At 63.4% G+C, this 14,457-nt stretch overlaps 1 protein-coding gene across 4 annotated transcripts; it reads right to left on the minus strand.

Annotated features, from left to right (window-relative positions):
- Positions 1 to 14,024, minus strand: SLC4A3 (solute carrier family 4 member 3). 4 transcript variants are annotated; one of them, XM_070489657.1, is made up of 23 exons: positions 13,910 to 14,024; positions 13,019 to 13,162; positions 12,542 to 12,707; positions 11,661 to 11,938; positions 11,405 to 11,520; positions 10,778 to 10,977; positions 9,045 to 9,193; positions 8,710 to 8,890; positions 8,115 to 8,250; positions 7,672 to 7,855; positions 7,131 to 7,230; positions 6,479 to 6,663; positions 5,626 to 5,851; positions 5,264 to 5,482; positions 4,700 to 4,848; positions 4,326 to 4,520; positions 3,646 to 3,864; positions 3,208 to 3,297; positions 2,500 to 2,666; positions 1,791 to 2,044; positions 1,332 to 1,501; positions 979 to 1,152; positions 1 to 324 (listed from the first exon to the last, which is right to left on the minus strand). In XM_070489657.1, the coding sequence occupies exons 2-23, from the start codon at positions 13,067 to 13,069 to the stop codon at positions 247 to 249; spliced, it is 3,687 nt and encodes a 1,228-aa protein (XP_070345758.1). In that variant the 5' UTR covers positions 13,070 to 13,162; positions 13,910 to 14,024; the 3' UTR covers positions 1 to 246. The 4 variants fall into 4 exon arrangements, with proteins under 4 accessions (XP_070345758.1, XP_070345757.1, XP_044607382.2 ...); XM_070489656.1 differs by lacking the exon at positions 13,910 to 14,024 and adding an exon at positions 13,634 to 13,762; XM_044751447.2 differs by lacking the exon at positions 13,910 to 14,024 and adding an exon at positions 13,330 to 13,468.
- Between the last annotated feature and the right edge of the window lie 433 nt (positions 14,025 to 14,457).

The following is a 14,457-nucleotide window of genomic DNA, read 5'->3' on the forward strand; positions in this document are numbered from 1 at the left end:
CAAGACAAGGAGTGTGGTTATAATGAGCTCAAAGCCTGCGCCGGTCTGGTCTGTGGAAGGGCCCAGGTGAGATGAGGTCAGTGCCCCGGGCAGAGTCAGGGGGCCACTCTGGCCGTGGCATCTGCAGTGGTTCCAGGCACGTCTCTGGGTCGTGAGGAGCCCGCTGGCCCCGGGGCTGGGCTCTGACGGGGCCCTGGTGTCGGTCACTAAGGTGTCGGGGTCTCTGAGGGGCAACCTGTTGCAGGATCACACGGGCATGTGCAGCTCGTTGTACTCGTCCTGGCCGTCCTCGTCGAAGTTCGGTTCAGCATCCTCCGAGTCCAGCTGCAAAGGGAGCAGAAGGTTGGGAGAGGCTGGGAGGCAGACTCACCCCTCCCGTTCCTCAGCTCCTCCTCCAGCCAGCAGCCCTCACTGATCCCAGACCTTTCCAGGCCTCACTGTCTGCAGGGAGCGTGACCCCAGTGGAAGCACATCTCTCTGGCCAAAACCTCCAGTCACTCCCCAGCGACACCTCCTAATAATAACAATAGCAGCTACCACATATGAAGTGCCTTCCTGGGGCCACTCCTAGGTCCTCGGTACCTTTGTACACACCATGTTTGGGTGGACGGTTTTGAAAATATGCCCTTTCCTCTAGGTGACCAAAACAGGGCTCAGGACAAACTTCAGCGCCACCCCACCCCAACTCGTCCCTGGGCTTTTGTTCAGGGCACAACCTACACAACTGTCGGCAGCAGCCCTGTGCTCACTTCACACCAAACCATCGCACTCAGTGCTTTACCTGGATTAGTTTCATCCCCCCAACACCCCTGGAAGGCAGAACCTATGCTCAGCCCCATTATACAGACGGAAGTTAGACTCCAGGTTAGGTACCTTGCCTGCAGTCACTCAGTTAGCAGATGCCAGCAGAGATTGGTGCCCAGGTCCCCCTGATTCCAGAGGCCAGCCCCCCACAACTGCCCCAAACACATCCCTTACCGCCTGCAGCTCCCTCTCCTGGAAGAGCCGGGGCAGCAGACAACGCCTCAGAGGCACCGTAAGCAGCAGCAGGAAGGGGAAGGCGAGAGAGGCCGCCGTGGACTTGACCACCCAGAGCAGCGCAATGCAGCCCAGCTGGATGCAGGTGAACAGGTGCATCCGCCACGTCTTCACCTGGGGACCAGGCACCGGGTCTCACTATACAGCGCCCGGCCTGCTCCCACCATCTTTGGGGACTCGGCTCCCCAGGTCCCAACTTATCCTTCACAGTCTTCCGGTCCATCTCCAGCCCAGGGATCCCTCGGACCCCTCCCATCACCCCAGCTCCCCACCTCCATGCCTCCTGGCCCTACCTTGGTCACGTAGGGCTGCTCGGGATGGTGTTTGGCTGGCATGAGGATGAGCAACAGACGCTGGGACAGCTGGATACCAGACAGTGACGTGACCCCCATGTACAGGAAAATCCCAAAGAGCACGGCCAACGGGATCCGGCGCAGCACAGCCCCCATGACGATGGACAGGCCTGGTGAGGAGGGGACAGGGACCATCTGACTGATCAGCTGGGCATCATCACCATGAATAAGAGAACACGGAGCAGGATAGAGCACCAGGAAAGGGCTCGGTGGAAAAAAGGGCTCATGAATGTCAAGAAGCAGGTTTGGGGGGCAGGGCGGGGGCTAGACTGGATGCATTTTGAGATTCTGAAGGGACCCGGGTCACGCCTGGGATAGAGAATGAATGTAAGGCCATGGGACCCAAGAAGGCAAGTCTGTGGGGCGGGCGCTGGGGCCTTGCAAGGTGCATGTTCTCACCCACGAGGCTGGCGATGAGCACGCCGGTGACCCGCTGCTCCCGCACCTCCTGGATCTGGGGCTTCTCACCGGGTGCGATGGCGGTGCGCATGACGGTCAACGCGTTGACATGGGTGACTGAGCGGACGGTGGCGGCCGTGAGCCAGGGCAGCCCAAACAGCCCACAGAGGCCGCCCAGGGAGCCAATCAGAAGCAGGTCCAGGTGGAAGCCGGAGCCTTTGAGGAGCCTCCGGGCCTTCTGGCTGACGATAAGCCTGCGGGGAGAGGCCAGGCAGCGCGGTGAGTGGCTGGAGGCAGGGCCAGGCCCACGCAACAGGGACAGGGTGGGGGGCGGGGACACGCAGAGAAGAGCTCTCCCCAGGACCTGCCAGCTTCCTCCTCCAAGTTCCCAAATTGAAGCTCTCACATGGAAGCAAATTTGAGCCAAGTTCCCATACTGTAGATACTTAAAATACCACAAAAGCCAGATGCCAGATCTCACCACGTTATTGTGGTTTAACCAAAATGAGATACATGTGAGCATCACTGGGTGTGAGAACATACTGCCAGAGTGTTCTGAGGACTGTCAAGTGCCACCCTGCACATGGTGGCAGCAACAGATGGCTACCACGCCAGAGCACCCCAGGGAAACCATGCCCCAGATGCAGGTACCCCCTGCCGCCAAGCCCACTGCCCCCCACTCCTCCCCGGAGCTCCCCAGCCCTCTCACGCAGTGATCTGTGTCTCCATGAAGATCAGGATGAGGACCAGGAGAGCGGGGACGGCGGCTGCCACCATCATCCAGGGCGGGAAAGGACGGGCACTGCCCAGGGGTGGGATGAACCACGTGCGCTTATGGGGGGAGGTCACCGAGAGCCCCGTGGGCACCGTCAGCTTCTGCATGGCCGGCAGGAGACAGGGTTCAGGGACACGGGCTCCCCATGCTGGGAACCCCACGCAGCAGCCGCTCCCACCAAGCTCGGTGTCCCCAAGACCAGGGCTCCGGGGAATTTGGGTGTGAACGGGTTTAGGGAAAATTCGTTTTGTATCCTCCAAAGTCACTGTCCCTCCGAGGGTCCGGTAGAAGGCAGGGAAATGACATACTTTCTCCCCGAGCCCTGGAGCTGTCAGGAGACCTGCTGTGGGGACAACTGTCCTTCTCCCCCCAGCCTTACACCTGCTCCTCCAGGATTCTTGACTAACGGTCACACACACGGCCTCAGACGCCCTGGCTGGCCAACTTGGCTGGACCACACAGCTCCTTCTAAAACCCCCAGCACCCCTACCCCAGGAGGGCCCCAGCAGGTGACAGCCGCTCCACAAGGAAAGCTGGTCCCAGCCCCGACCTTGGCTGCTGGGGGATGGCGATGTGTCGTGGCCTCTCTCTCAAGGCCCTGGGATGAGAACCAGCTGCCAGAGGGGGTCGAGGCTCACTCACCTGTGTGTAGGTGTCTGTGATGGAGTAATCTACCAGGACCATCACCAGAATGGAGATGGGGATGCCAAAATCCCCGATGATGCGGCGAGCCTGGAGAGACAGGCCAACCGGGGCAAGGGAACAGAAGGCAGAGGTGAGGTCAGGAGACTAACACGGGGGCTATTACCCCAACCTCCCTTTGGTCTGAGCTGGAGCCAGAAGTCCCTCAACCGGCCCCTTTAAACCCCCCAGGTGCCAGGCCAGCCCAGGAGGACATCCTCTCCTGATTAAACTTCTCTGAGGCTCATGACGGGGTGGGGGCTGCACAGACTTGGTTTAGGTCCATGGGTTGACGGAGAGAAGGGGCAGCCCCTCTCTGAAGCAGAGCCAGGCGGTGACAGCAGGAACTGAGGGGGACGCATGGGGGCTCCCCAGGCCGCACACCTGGCAGCCACGCACCTTGCCACCCAAGAAGCGGCTATTCCTGAACTTGCGTAGGAAGAAGGCGATGAGAAAGGTCCCGAGCATCAGGATGAGGGACAGCAGAGCCGTGTTTGGCTGGTTCCTCGGGCCTGGTGGCCCCTCGGTGGGTGGCAGGGCAGTCCCATTCACATCCAGCCCAGCCTCCGATGCCCCCTCCGGGGGGTAGAAGGGCAGCAGTGGGTGCTCCGTGAACACCTGTGTGGGTTGCGAGGTTGCCCTATGGCTCACCTGGGTAGGTGACCCTGATTTTATCACCATCAGCACACCTGCGAGGGAGAGGGCTGGCCTCTCACATACCCGACCAGGCAGCAGGAACACAGCACATCCAGCTACATCTCACACACACCCACCCCTCTACAAACGGCCACCCAAGGACACCGGGCCCTGTGGCACCGACAGTGCCCCACCCCCCTTCACGTCACATACCTATGTAGGGGAATCCCGGAGTGCTGACCAGCAACTTCTGGGTCTGACTCCCTCCCCTCAACTCCGACCTAGCCCAGGGTGTCCCCGACCCCCATACCCACACTCAACAGAGCACCCTCCTTGTCCCGTCTGCCCCCAATGCTCCTTGCCGCCCCCTCCCATGCTGTCCTCCTAAGGGCACTGCCCAGCCCCCATCTCCACCCACCCCCAAGACCTCTCTGGACCTCCACCTTGTAGAGCTTGTGGAAGGTCTCGTAGATGAAAATGAGCGAGATGAGGAAGGCAAAGATCTCCTGGGTGAAAGGCGAGATATAGCGGACCAGGAAGCTGCCTTCAGCGGCCACCAGGGCAAGGACGAAGACCACCAGCCAGAGGCCAACCCAGACCCGGCCGGTGAGGTACTCCAGGTCCTGGGCTCGGCAGAACTAGCGGCAGAGAGGGAGGGGAGGTTACACAGCGGCCTGCCCTGGACGTCAGGGCCCCCAGGGTGGCGGGAGGTGAACTCCAAAGGGGAAGAGGGAGAGACGGCAGGGACTTGTCGCCTGGGCCAAGGGACAGAGAGATGGGCAAGTGATCCCTGGGGACAAGCAGGCAGGGTGGACACCTTGAAGAAGGCTTCTTCGAAGACGAGCAGTGGCCCTGAGAAGCCAACCACAAGCAGCGGCTGGGCTCCCAGCAGAGAGAAGAGGACGCCAAGCACAGCCGTGGACACGATCAGCTCGGACACGCCCATCAGCCCCTCGGTCTTCTCCCCTGGGGTAGGTGAGGGTCAGCGGGACAGCCCTGACCCAGCCCCTCTTCCTCCTCTAGCATCCCTTAACCTGGACATCCACCAAGAACCAAGCAGCCCCCCACCCCCATCGCTCCTGCCCCTCACCACCAGCCCCCACAAGGATCCCTGACCCCTTGCACCCCTCCTGCCCTCCTCACTCTCTAGCCCCCTTAAAGTGACCACTGGGATCCCAGCAGCTCCTCAAGATGGTCACACTGGGGACTAGCCCCTCCCACCCATCAGCCCCCTGAGGTGATCATTGGGACACCCTGACCCAGAAACCTTGCAGGTGACACTGCGCCCCCTCACCTCTCCTCCCCTCCCCCCAGCTGGTCGCCTCACCTCTTCCCCCCACCTCCTCTAGCAGCCCCCCGAAAGCGATCCCCTCACCCTCACCTAGCAGCCCCCCAAAGGTGATGGCAGGGCTGAGGGCAGCGAAGTAGATAAAGAGCACAGCGGCCACACACTGGGAGTGCAAGGCATCACGCAGGTCGCTGGGGTAGTGCGGGTAGCGGCGCTTCACATCCCGGATGAGCCCCCCGAACACTGAGCCAGTCCGCAGCAGGGGGTCATCTTCAGGGGTCGCCTCAGAGCCACCCAACTCCACAGACAGTTCTGGGGGAACAAGGGGCTGCTGGAACAGACCACACTCTCCTGCTCGGGGACCCCGGGCTCACTCCTTCCCAGCCTGGGGCACGGCCTTAGGAGCCGCGTAGGGAGCATGTCTGCGGGGGACTCTGGGCCCCAAAGGGTCTGACCTTTCCCAGGGGCTGTGTAACCGCCCCGGGTGGTCATCTCGACTTTGGTCTGTTCCCTCTCTCGCCGCTTCCGCAGCAGCTCGCGCTGGAAGGCAGCCACGGAGCGCAGCAGATCGCGCCCCTCCACCTCAGATGGCGGGATCACGATGCTGCCGTCCAGGAACTCACTGATGGCGCTTAGGAGGTCCTGCCGGTCGTCAGCCTGGTAGGCAGCCTCGTGAAACAGCTGGCGGCAGGAGAGGCAGGGGCTTAGCAGCTCAGGGAGCCCCTGGGAGGGGGCTTCGGGAGGAGGCGGTGGGCCATCGCAGAGGCAGAGGCAGAGTGGACACTCAGCCACACACATGGGTCTAGTCCAGTTGTCACGTCCCTGCTGGCCATCACGCAGCCACAGCCCTGGACCCCCGTGCCCTCTACTCCCCTGGGAGCCTCCAGACTTTTCCACAACACAGAGACTAAGGGGTCCCACCCGGCACAGCAGGAGCTTCCAGAACCCTTCTCACCCCACAGGTTGGTGAGTATTCACATCACCCCCAGCTAGAGCACCAGCAAGTCCAAGCCCAGGAGAAGACACAGCAAAGACCACCACATCCAGCCCTCCCGTTCAAGTCTCATGTCACATCCAAAACGTGGGGGGTCTGGGCTTTTTCTCCCCCTGCAACCACCTCCCCCTCCCACGGCCCCAACGCTGGGCTCCCTTTCCTCCCCTCGGCCAACAGCTCCCTCCACCACCACCCCAGGGCACCATCTCTGCCCCTGAGGGCCTCCAGCACCCTTGCATCCATGGGCACCGCCCGAGGCAATGAGAGAGACAGGGAACGAGGAGGGCGCAGGGGAACAGGCCTGGAGTGCCCACCTTGTCAGACATAAGGGTGGCAATGGAGCGCCCGAGCTCGTGGTAGTCAGTGCTGGTGTGGCTGGGCCCCAGCATCACAAAGAGGAAGCGAACCGGCACAGGGACCTCAAGCACGGACTCCAAGAGGACAGCCTCGTTCAGTCGCACAAAGGCTGCCGCCGGCTGCTCCAAGAAAGGCACACAGCCTGCAGGGGAGAGTAAGGCCCAGGGCACTGAGCAAAGGGGAGAGGTCAAGGCAGGCCCTGGATGGGCTACCCGGGGCCACCATGTAGAGTTGAGCAGGTTGCGCACTGCATACGGAAACCCCAATCTACAGGAGCCCTATTCATTTATATATTTGTATATTTATTACAATTTACCAACAGATGGAAATCGAAGGGTCTTAAGGAAGGGGTGCTTTTTTCTAATCCTCGCCAAGAAGCTATATGGACTAGCAGCAGTCCAAGATAGCAGAAAACGGGAGGGGAAGCAGGCAGGGGACTGGGGAAGAAAGGGCTGGGGGCCAGACCAGTTGTGAGGAAGAGCAGGGGGCCACATGGGAGCCCAGCTGGGGCCAGAAGAGGCAGCCTACAGGCCAGAACTGCAGACAAGCAGACCCGGTGGAGGCGCCCACCCCCTGGAGCCCCAGCCCCCAGCGCTTGGCCCTCCTCACCCACGAGCACCACAGTGGCCTCAGCATCCTCGGGGATCTTCTCCAGCAGCTTCAGGCTTTTCCCCCGGTGACTGTCTCCCCCAGGCATGTGGAGGGGCTTCTGAGGACGCAGAACTGGAATAGGGCTGGGACCCAGACCGGAGGCCGTGGCAGGCCCTCCCATCCCTTGCTCCAGCCCTGGACTCTGCCCTCCAACCCCTGGATCCGGGCCCTGCTTTCTGCCTCCTCAGCCAGGGTAGGGACTGTCGCTGGGCCCCACATCAGAGGGGACCAGCCAGGGATGTGGGCCCCTCCTCCAACCCCGCCCCCCCAGCCTTATCTTGTTTAAAAGGCTCCCCCAGGTCTGCCTCATCACCCCAACTAAACCTCCTGTTTCTCCAGGACAGGGGCCCCCGTGCGTGTGTCTATAGATCCGCCACAGGCCCAGAATGGCGCCGGGCATCCCGCCTCCCCGACCTGCTCAAGGAAGCCTCATGGGTGGCCTCGGGTGAAGCTGGACGCCCTCCCGTCCCCCAGCTCAGGGCAGAACAAGGCGACTGACCTCCTTGGCATCAGGGTCGTGAGGCCAGAGCGGGGCTGGCTCCCCCAGGTCATCGGCCATGGTAGGCACCGCACCGTCAGGGCCGTGACTGGGGGTGGGGTGATGATTCCCCAGGACCGAGTTCACACTGGAGCTGGACGGGTTTCGGGGAAAGAAGCCACTGTCCTTGTCATCATTGGGATGGCTAGAAGAGGGCAAAGGGGGCAAGGTGGGTTAGGAGGAGAGGCCCTTGGTGAACTGAGGTCATGAGGAAGTGAGAAATGGAGGGCCAGGGGCCTCCATCCCTTCTGCCTCAGTGTAAGAAAGAACTTTCTAATGGCTGGTGCTGCCCAAAGATGAATGAGGAGTGAGCTCCCCATCACTTGGGGTATTCAAGCAGAGTCTGTGCTCCTGGAGGGGCAGCTGAACTAGAAAGCCCCCTCCCAGGGACCCCACCCCAGCACCTGTGTTTCAGGAGCAGGGTGCGAAGCACACTGGCCCTGTCCTCCGGCCGGATCTGGTCGGACACAATCATGGTCTCCACCACGAGATGTGCAATGCCTGGCAGAGTAGTCTGCTCCAGGTCCAGGAGGGCAGCTCCTGCGGGCACAGTCAGGGGAGGGAGTATGGTCTCATCAGATAGGAAAAAACCACTCCCAGCCGTTCTGCTCCCCTCTCCCTAGGCAGGCAAAGGTGCGGGGTGAGGCAAGCCCCCCGCCCCAGGCAATGAGCCCGGCCCAACAGGGGGATGTGAAAAGGGAGCAGGAGAGCAAGGCACGGCCCCTCCTCACCCAGGGAAGGGAGTCATCTGTCGATTTCCTGAGTGGGGACTGATGCCTCCTTTGCCCAGGTACAGGGCCAGGTACCAGCAGCACAGCCCTGCCGCTCAGAGCTTACGGCTGCGCAGGCAGTTGGACTCCACGTCCCCAGGTGGCAGCCAGACCTCGCCTGGGCCCTCCAGGGAGGAGTCCCCGGGAGCGGGGCAGCCTGGCACGGGCCGCACACTGCGGCCTGGGAAGAGGGCGTGCAGCCCCAGGGCCAGGCCTGCGGGGCCCCTACCGTGGGCGAGGGTCCTCCTGAGCTCCAGGAGGCTGCGGAAGGAGAGCGAGGCCACATGGGGCTTCCCCCAGCGCTCTGTCTCCTCCTCCACGTCCTCCTCAAACTTGATCCAGCGGGCCGTCTCCCGCCAGTGCGGCTCCTGGCTTCGGTCCAGCATCAGCTCGTTCAGCTCCACAAACACCTGGGTGGGCGCCGAGCATGAGGGCCTGGGGACCACCAAGTGGGACCGGCTGTCCTGGGGACACCGCGAGGGCAAGGCGCGGAGGAAGGGAAAGGAGGCTCTGCGGAGGAGAGGTGAGAGGAAGCTGCGGGCCCACTCCCTGGGGGTCCGGTACCTCATGAGGCCTCCGGTCCAGCTTCTTCTTCTTCTTCTTCCTGCGCAGGATGGGGGCCAGGCCCCCGGGGCTGCCCCGCCCACCCTGCGTCCGGGACGGCTTCTTTACCAGGTGCCGACGCACACCCGGGTTGTCCTCCAGCCGGTGACCTGCAAAGAAGGGGGGCTTGGGAGTCCCAGGGGTCCAGCTCGGGGCATGGGGTCCTGGTCAGCCCCTCCAGCCCCCTGCTCTGCCCAGCCAGGCTACTTGGTGGGCACCACAGTCACCCAAGGGCCATGCCAACAGGACCACCCAGTCCAGTGTGGCCATTTCCTAAATAAGGACACTGAGGCCCAGAGAGGGGGAAAGACTAGCCTTAAGTCTTGCAGAAGACCCCTAGCCAAGCCACGGTAAAAAGGCAGACCCCAGCTCAGTCCACAGCTCCTGCCATGGCCACTGCCTCTCACTCTGGAGCGCCACGACCCACATGGAGTGGCCAGACCCCAAGACCCGCGCACTTTCCCTGTGGTGTCTCTGGGTACCCACATCTCCCTCCACAGGTACACATTGGACAGACTCAGGCCAAGCTTCTCTCCTTTCCTCCCCACCTGCCCCTTCCAGGCCAGCAGCTGGGGAAAGGCCAGCAGCCCAGTTACTCACAAGCTGGTCCCCCTGCCACAGGGCTCAGCTGGCCCCTGGTGGACTCCCTCAGGTCATAGTCCTCAAGGTCCAGCACAAACATCTCTAAGTCCTCTGAGGCCAGCGAGTCTCGAGGGCTAGGAGCTGGAGCCCTCCCATGGCCCTGGCCCTCAGCGTCCCTGGGCCCAGGGCTTGGCGCCCTGTTGGGCTCCGTGACCTCCTCCAGTGGGCTCGTCATTCTCCCAACAGCCGAGGCCTCAGCCCCTGCTCCCTCCCAGAGCCCCGGCTCTCCTGAGAGGTGGGAGCCTGGACAGGAGTGGTCTGTGTCCAGCCAGAGCTGGAGGTGGCCAGGCCTCCGACCCCAACTCCCCACGTCCCCAGGCTTGCTCCCGGCTGCTTCTAGCCCCCACTCTGGGTCTGTAAACACGCCCTCCCCCTGCCCCCCCCATCCTGCCACCACTGCTGCTGCCATCGGATTGTTCCTGTCCCTGTCCTCAGGCCCTGGCAACTTTCCATGACGTATTGAGCTCAAAGCTCTCCCCCCCACCCTCGCCCACACACTGTGGTTCCAAGGGGGAGGAGGGTGGGGTCAGTGATGCCCCTGGCCTGGGCACAGAGCCCCGTGGGTGATGACAGGTGGCACAGAAACCAGGGTGCTGATAAGATGGAAAGAATGTGCCAAGATCACAGCCAGGCCCAGCCGAGGGTGATGGGATGGGATGGGGGCCCCAACACAGGGAGCAGCAGGGCCTGGCAGACGGGCTCAGACTCAGGGGGCTGGTCCAAAGGGAGTGAAAAGAGTTTGTCCTGAGAAGGGGAGCTATGGGGGAGGGGGGATATAATGATGTCCCCAAACATCACGTGGAAGAGGTGGCCGCCTTATCCCAGGGGTGACTCAGAGGACAGAATCAGGACAGAAGGACAGAGGGAAATCTCAACTCTGGCAGCCAGAGAGGTGGCTTAGAGAGAGAGTGAGCTCCCCATCACTGGCCACATGCCATCAGACAGGGATGCTGCAGAGGGGACTCAGCCCCGGGGCGGGGAGCACAGAGCCTCTCCAAGGCCCCTCACAGGCTGGGGGTGGGCCGCGGGGGCTGCCCCAGGGTGTCACTCACTCTTCATGTCATCCAGGTCTGCGGAGCCCAGCATCTGGGCCTCCGCCTCGTCTGTGGGCACCTGCTGCTCTGGGCCACCAGGGCCGCCGAGGGCACTGCCTGGGCACAGCCGCTCCCGCAGGTCATAGCTGGCCAGTGGGCTCCAGGGCCGGCTCTTCTCCCCGGCGACTCGGGAGGCCCGGGCCCGGGGGCTGGGGGAGCTGAGGAGGCAACATGGCAGCCTTGGACTTCACAGGGAACCACAGTGGAGAAGGGCCAGGTCGGGGCTTCCTTTGCCCTCCCCCAGCTTGGGGTGGGGCCTGGAGTGGCCTCCTGGACACCAGACACAGGCTCCTGGGCAGAGAACGGAGCTCCCCTCCACCTTCCTGCCCCCATGGCACTGGTCCCCCCTTCCTCTCTATCCGGGGCCTCCTCTTCACTCTGACACCCTCTCTCCCGGAGGACTCTCCCTGTCCGCCTTCTGCTTCTCTCCTCCTTGTCAATCATGTGGACAGAGAAGAGGCCCCTTGCCACCTTCTCTGCCCCCTCTCCTTTCCTCCTCTCTTCTTTTCTGGATCAGAGCTAGGGACACTCCCCAAGGTCAGGAAGGAGCCTGGGACCTGCTCAAGGCCGGGCTGGCGCCAGTACCTGACCAAGTGCTGGGGGCTCTTGTCGGAGCGTGGGCCCACCAAGGGCAGGGGCTTGGTGAAGGCAGCCCTCCCCGGGGGGCCGGGACTGTCATCCTCGTCACTTCCAATGGAGAACTGTGGACAAACCAACCAGACAGACGGACGGACGTGCCCTGGGCTCCTGCCCCAACTCTGCCCCCAACCCCCCACTCAGCCTGGCCCCTCTGCCGTGGCCCCCCTGCGCAGCCAGCCCTCCTGTGGGGACAGACCCCTACCTTTGCTTTCTCGGGGGACCCTGAGGGTGGGGGCTCCACAGGCTCTGCCTCAGATTCCCCTTCCTCTTCCTCCTCCTCTTCCTCCTCCTCATCCACTCCGGCTCCCCCCTCCTCCTGGATGGGAGGGGTCCCCTCAGAGGGGGGAGCAGAGGTTTTCTCCTTCCTCCTCTTCCTCCTGGCTTGCCGCGCAGAGGTGGGGGGCGTTCGCCGCATCTTGTGGGGTGGAGGCAGGCGCGCCGAGAGCGGGTGGTGGGTGTGGTGGGATGTGTGCCGGTGAACTGGGGGTGCAGGAGAGCCGGTTGGGGCCCCCCAGCAGAAGGGGGCCCCTCACCACCCTAGGAGCACACACCTTAATCTAGCCCAAGACCTCAAACAAGGGCACCCTAGTCCCTCCTCCAGAGCCAGGCTCCCCCCGACACCTGTGTCCATGTCCTGTCATTGGTAAGGCCTGGTAGAGTCGGGGAATGGGAGTAATGGAGAGGGGAGGTCATGAAAGAGGAGGAGAGCTGGATAGGAGGACATGATATAGCAAGGAAGGGAAGGGTAGAGGCAGAAGAGCTAAGGAGGGGAGATGAGGATGCAGAGAGCAGGGCCAAGGGTATGGCAGAGCCTTGGGGAAGATGAAGGTCACTGAGGGAGGCCTCAGGCCAGTCTTCCTACATCTCCCCTGCGTCTGGGGCCCGGCTCCCCTGGCAGGCGGACAGGCGATGGGTGAGTAAGGCAGGATGACTTAACATGGCATGGTGGCCCCGCACAGCGTCCAGCACAGCGTCCAGCACAAGATGGCACTGGGTGACCAAGCCAGTGGTGAGCACGGTGATGGTGGCAATGAAGGTGATGGTGGTGAGGGCGGCCACACTAGGGGTCCCCAGGCTACCCACACTCAAAGTCCCGCTCGCTGTAGCTGCGGCTGGGCTTCTCGGGGTCCCAGGCCGGGGGCTTGCTGATGAGGTCCCCAAACCTGCTCACAGCCAAGGTCTTGCCCAAGTCATCATCCTCCTCCTCCATGTCTGGACTCAGAGGGGGCTCCTCCAAGGGCACCCGGACCTGCAGACGCAGACAGCCTCTCCTAAGGACCCTTGACCCGTGAACACCCCACACCCACCCCAACTCCAGGTCCTGGGTGGGGGCTGGGGAGACCAGCAGGCTCCATCTTCTACAGCCCCTTCTCCCTGGGCCCCAGGCTTGGGAGAGAGGGGGCAACAGATCTGAAAAATACCAAAAGGCCTCCTCTTTCTCTATACCCCCCGGCCCAGCTCCATCCCTGGATCTGGGGGTCCCAGGGTCGGCCAGAGGACGCCCCTCTCCTCCTTGGGGTCTCTGCCCCTCCTCTTCCCACCCCCGCGCGCGTCAGTCACCTGGGGTAGGGGGGAGGCGCCCCCGGGCGGCGGGATCACTCCGTTGGCCATGGCCGGAGAGACAGCTTGGGAGGGTCTGGCTCACTGGGGGACCCGTGACCCGGGTGAGAAGAAGGGGGCGCTGCAGGGACCTAGTGGAGAGCCCTGGGGGAGGAGGGCGGGGTCAGGATCCTCGGGCGGCCATCCCCTCTCTCTCCCCGGAGCCCGATCCCCCGCCCGAGCGAGTGCCGATCCGAGGCCCCGCCACGCGGGACACCGGGGCCCCGGCCCTGGCCCGTGCGCCCGCCCAGCCCCGCCCCGCCCTGCGGTACCTCGGGGCTCCGGAGCGTGCGGGGCCCGCGCCGGCCGCCGCGCCCCATCCCCCCCGCGCTCGCTCCCGGGCTTGTGGCCGCGCAGGGCCGGCGGCCGGGGGGCGCCCGCGGCCGCGATGAGCGGGCCGGCCGGGCAGACGCAGGCGCCGGAGCCCGCAGCCCGCGGCTCCTCCTCCTCGCGCTCGGCTCCGCAGCTCCGCCGCCGCCGCCGCCGCCGGGCCGCACAATGGGAGCGGGCGGGCCGTGACTCACCCCGCCCCCCCCCCGGCCCGGCCCCCACGCGCGGGCCCCCGCAGGACCCCACCTGCTCGCCAGCCCCTTCGCCGGGCGCGCCACGCATGGCGGGGGACGGGTGCGCGGCCCTACCGTCCCGCAATCCCCAGATCACTCCCCACCTTGCTTCGAGCCTCCCTTCCTCTCAGGAGCCCTGGAGGCGACCCCCCCCCCAACAGACACAAGTCGCTCCAACCTTGGGAACTCGGCTCACAGTCCCAGGGAAGCACCCTTCAGTGCCAGTATAGCCCCAGATGCGCGGCTTCTGCCACCGGGCGCCACCCAACATTTGACCTTGGCACCTTACCTCTCCTCTCTGGGCCTCGGCTTCCCCATGTGGAGCCAGCCGGGCCTGGAAAGGAGTGTTCCAAGTTCCACTCAGCTCTAAGATTCTGTGGCTCGGTTTCCACATCTCCTTCCACGCTCCCCTGCTCTCTGAGGTCACATCCTTTTCCAAGGGCAGGGAACTACTGGATCTCAATTTTACCCTCTGGGGTCTCGCTGAAACTCGGCACCTAGCACAAGGCCATGTCCAGAACAGCCCCTCCATAATATCTGCTGAAAGCCATGTGCCTGAATCCTTAGGAAAATATAAGAGGATGGGGGGTGGGGGACCCCAGGATGGAAGTGATGGGCAGGGAAGGTGGAACTGGCCAGGCCCAGGAGAGGGAAACACCTCCGGGGGAGGAGTAGGGGGGGAGGCGGGCAGGATGCTGGGCATAATGGTGCTCTGTGTGGGGAAGCAGTTTAACCCTGTGACCTCAAGTGTGTAATTTACCCTCTGACCCCAGCCCTGATCTGGGTTTCAGCTCAACCCCAAGAAGACTTCCTACATTTAGAGCCACACAATGAGGA

Source organism: Equus asinus, chromosome 19 (genome assembly GCF_041296235.1).
Source record: "Equus asinus isolate D_3611 breed Donkey chromosome 19, EquAss-T2T_v2, whole genome shotgun sequence".
NCBI lineage: Eukaryota > Metazoa > Chordata > Mammalia > Perissodactyla > Equidae > Equus > Equus asinus.